Below are 4,080 nucleotides of genomic sequence, written 5' to 3'. Positions count from 1 at the left end.
TGTGCTAAATTGTGGTCAATGTCATGAAACAAAGTGTATGTGATCTGCTGTATGGAAAGTGTATTTGCTCTGTAAATTTTCACCCAAATCACAATTTAAAAAAAAAGAAGAAGAAGAAGAAGCAGGATGGCTAGGGAAGGGGCAGGCTATGGAAAGAAGGGAATAAGGTTACTGAATGGACTGAAGTCACTCCATGCATGTCTTTCTCCTCCTCACATCTCAGGGCCTTGAGGAATAGACATGTGCAACACGGTGGAGGTCTCTGATGTGCCCAGCTCAGCCCAGGACACAGACTTGTAAATGTTTCCCACTGAGCCACAGGACCCAAGATGGATGGACAGGCTACTCAAGGCCCCAGCTCCAAGGAGCTCCTCCCTGACCTCCAAAATCTACATTTCCTGCAAAGAAAAAGACCTTGACTCAAAGCCCTTTGCTGCAGCCCTCAGTCCAGAGCAGAGGATTTCCCAGCTAGTATCTCTGGGTGACATCTTTGGCTTCCTCCCAAGGTCCACACTCTGCTGGCTCACATTTGCATTTGGACCAGTCCCATGCAATTCTGGAAGCCAAAGCCCAGTACAGCTTCTTCCCATCAAATGGAGCTACTGCTATAATTCCTCCTTCTCCTCAGTTTCCTACTCCTGTCTTTAGCCCCACAGTTCAACTGAGGCCACCCCCAACCTTTCTCTGGTCCTCTCTCTCTCCTATGCCTCATCTATTCTTCTTTATTCATACTTTCTGGGGAAGTTCCTTTCCATTACATTCTAATTCTTCTATTCAACTTTTTATAATTCATGCTCTTACATTTTTACATTTCTAAACAGTCTGTTTGTCCTGTGAATTATCCTCTTGATAGCATGCATGTTTGATCTGGGGATGTGATATTTTCTCTGGCAGTATTAAAATTTTAACATTTTCAAGTTTTTTCTTTTTCTCCCAGCTTTGTGTATTTTCTGTTTCCTCCCAGTGTTTTTTCATAACCTTTGTTTTCTCCTTTCATTGGTTTCTGTCTTTCCTCAATGCTTTAGAGAAAACTCTTCTGCTTCTCAGCAGCCCATCAGTATTGAAGAACAAGGCCTTCTAAAGCTGCTTGGATCAAATGTTCTGTGTGGGTTGTGGGAGCTTGCTGCAGTCTCTATAGACTGATTAGGCAGGAGAGTGGATTTTTGTTGGCAGATCGTTATATCTCAGTATCACTCCATTTTGTATATATTTGCTTAATTGCTCCAAGAAGGGATATTTTAACTGTTCTCCTTGGGGTAGAAGCCTGAATGCTAGGTGTGGTAAAGGTTGTGTGTCAACTTGGCTGGGCCTAGTTGAGTGGCTGGGCAACTAGTGGTAGTTATTCCCCACAATGAGACTGGCAATCAACTCCATGGTGGGAGTTGAGTAGCTCCTTCAGGGATGTGGTCTGCTTCCCATATATAAGCAGAAGCTTTGGGAATGGTTTCTAACTTATGGCACACTTGAATCCTGCACATAGCCAAGTCATTGTTCAGCAGCCTGTCATGCGTTGCTGATCCTGGGACTTTCAATGGACTTGAATCAATGGCCTGCTGTGTTATTTGGTAACATAGGGACTGTGCTATATTATTTGTTGACCTTGGGCTTGTTAGCCTCAGCAGCCAGTAGCTGCCTGAGTAAAGAGATGCCTGTAGCTTCAGTGGGCCAGGAGCAGGAGGCAGAGCTTTCACCCAGCTCCTAGAGCCTGGCACTTTGAACTCGGACTTAAAGCCTCCAAAATAGTAAGAGAATAGACTCTTATTTGTTCAAGACATTCCATTTGTGATATATTCCAGTCAGAGTGACACTAGGTAACCAGATCACTAGGGTTCTGGGCAGCAACTGTACCAAAGCAAAAAGCTTTCACTGTCCAGTGTGCCCATTTTCACTCAGTCCCCTGTTGCAATAGACCCTCTTCCTCAACAGTGCCTGGTGCCCTGGGTGGAGCTTCAATACTCCAGCCTCTTACGGACTAAGGTCCCTGTGTGATTGTGGTAGTTAAGGTTGCAGGTCAGCTTGGCTGGGCTGTGATTTTGAGTGGTTTGGCAGCTGGATGTAGTTATTGCCTATGATAAGATTGTAATCGACGCCATAGTTGAATTTGCTTTAAGCAGCTCAGTAGTTGCCTTTGGATGTGGCCTGCTTCTAGTATATATGGGAAAGCTTTGAGGAAGGTCTACAGCTTTTTGGCACATTCGGATCCTGCATTTGGCCAAGTCTTCTTCTCCAGTTCCAGGACTTGATCCAGTGACTTGCCATGTTACCCGCCGATCTTGGGATTCTGCCACTTTATCTATCAAGCTTGGGTTCATCAGCCTTGGCAGCCAGCAGCCAGCAGCTGCATGAGTCAGAAGAAGCCTCTAGCTTGCTCCAGTGGGCCTAGAACAAGAGGCAAAGCTGAAACCCAAGGTCGAGCCCCTAGAGACAGCACTCTGACTTTGGATTCTAGCCTCCTAACCCGTAAGAGAATAAATTCCTATTTGTTAAAGCCATCCACTTGTATTTCTGTTGAAGCAGCACTAGAAATCTAAGAGAGTGAAGCAAACATTTAAGTGCTAGGCAACTAACTGAAACGTTGGCCATTCAAACCCATCCAGTGACACCATAGAGGAAAAGCCTGACAATGTACTTCTGCAAAGATTATAGCCAAGAAAACACTATGGAGCAGTTCTACTTTGTAACACATGGGGTCACCGTGACTTGAAAGTGACTCAATAGCAACTTTAATGGGGGGGGGTCGGTTCTTCAAAAACTAACCAAGCTCTTTGCAAGGTGGTGCATGAGGACAGAGAAAGGATGTGGGCAGCTGACCTATTTTTAGTTTTAGGGGAGACAGAGAATCTAAGAGTCTAACTACTTCTCAAAGAGACATTCAACTATTCTTGAGTTTTCAGCCCCACTTCTACTCTGCCTTCAGAGAAACCCAAGCTAAAGTAAAGATGACTTGCTTCTCATGTCTCCTACATCCACCCACCCCTAGACATTAGTTTCCAGCTGTCTCTGGTCTGTTAAGTCATCCAGTTGTTTCCCACCTTCAAAACTTTTATGGCTGTCTTTCTCCTTGAGGATTTATAAAATGTTTACCCACTTCATGCCAATTCCCTCACCCAGCTTCCACACATTCATAACCGGAGTGAAGATTCACTTGAAATTTCCCATCAAACCACCCCTCCCCAGCATTCACCACAGTGGACAAGATTGATAGAAAGATCCCAGCCCTCCACTTGCTCCTGTAAAGACTCCTGGCTTCCTCCCACCACTGCCCCACAGCCAGCCCTGAGACCCCCAGACCAGTCCCTTCATGCCTTTATCCTTGTTCATTCCAATCACTATAAGATGCCCAAGACTCTTCAATCCTCTCTCTAAGAATCTGGAATCACATCTCAATAAGACCTTATAACAAACCAAAATCAAACCCACTGCCATTGAGTCAGTTCTGATTCATGATGACCCCATGTGTTTCAGAATAGAATAGTTCCATGGGATTTTCAAGGCTATAATCTTTACAGAAGTAAATCATCACACCTTGTCTTCTATGGCACACTAGGTGATTATAAACTGCCAACTCTCTTATCTACACAAGAATATTGCTTCAGAAGTTCTCTCCTCTCACCTGCACCATCTTCCCCCCACCCCAAGTGCCATGACAATCAAAATGTAAGCATAATATATTTAAAATTCTCTCTTGACCCCAGCACCTCCAGCTACAGCTCTATCATTCATGTTACAGCAAAGCCCCCATGAAAGGACTCAATACACTTCAGCCTCCACTACTTCTTTCTATTCTCTCTTGAACCCATTCCAATCAGGCCTTTCTTTTTGTCACTCTCTGAAACATCTAGTCTTCAAAGAATTCCACATTGTTAAAGGAATTTGTCAATATTCAATATTTATCTTACTGGAAAGATGTCATGGCTCATTACACATTCTTTCTTGAAATGCTTTCTCCTCTTAGCTTCCAGTAAAAACAAAAAACAACAACAAAAACTCTTGTGGTTTTCCTCCTAACTCATTGGATGCTGTGTAATAAGTTAGCCCTAAAATTTAGAAGCTTAAAAGAACAAGCAACAGATATTTGGT

The 4,080-nt window shown here is 43.8% G+C and overlaps 1 protein-coding gene across 1 annotated transcript in view; it reads left to right on the top strand.

The window, feature by feature from the left end:
- Nucleotides 1–379, top strand: part of NCR2 (natural cytotoxicity triggering receptor 2) — a 9,968-nt gene extending 9,589 nt beyond the window's left edge. Inside the window, 2 exon segments of the mRNA XM_042780334.1 lie at nt 223–255; nt 258–379. Coding sequence (XP_042636268.1) covers nt 223–255; nt 258–379 — 155 coding nt within the window.
- Nucleotides 380–4,080: the final 3,701 nt, after the last annotated feature.

The sequence above is a fragment of the Orycteropus afer genome, unplaced genomic scaffold, assembly GCF_000298275.1.
Source record: "Orycteropus afer afer isolate SDZICR_OR568_19922 unplaced genomic scaffold, OryAfe1.0 scaffold00034, whole genome shotgun sequence".
NCBI classification, from domain to species: domain Eukaryota; kingdom Metazoa; phylum Chordata; class Mammalia; order Tubulidentata; family Orycteropodidae; genus Orycteropus; species Orycteropus afer.
The sequence above is the reverse complement of the archived record's forward strand: the minus strand, read 5'-3'. Positions and strand labels throughout refer to the sequence as shown.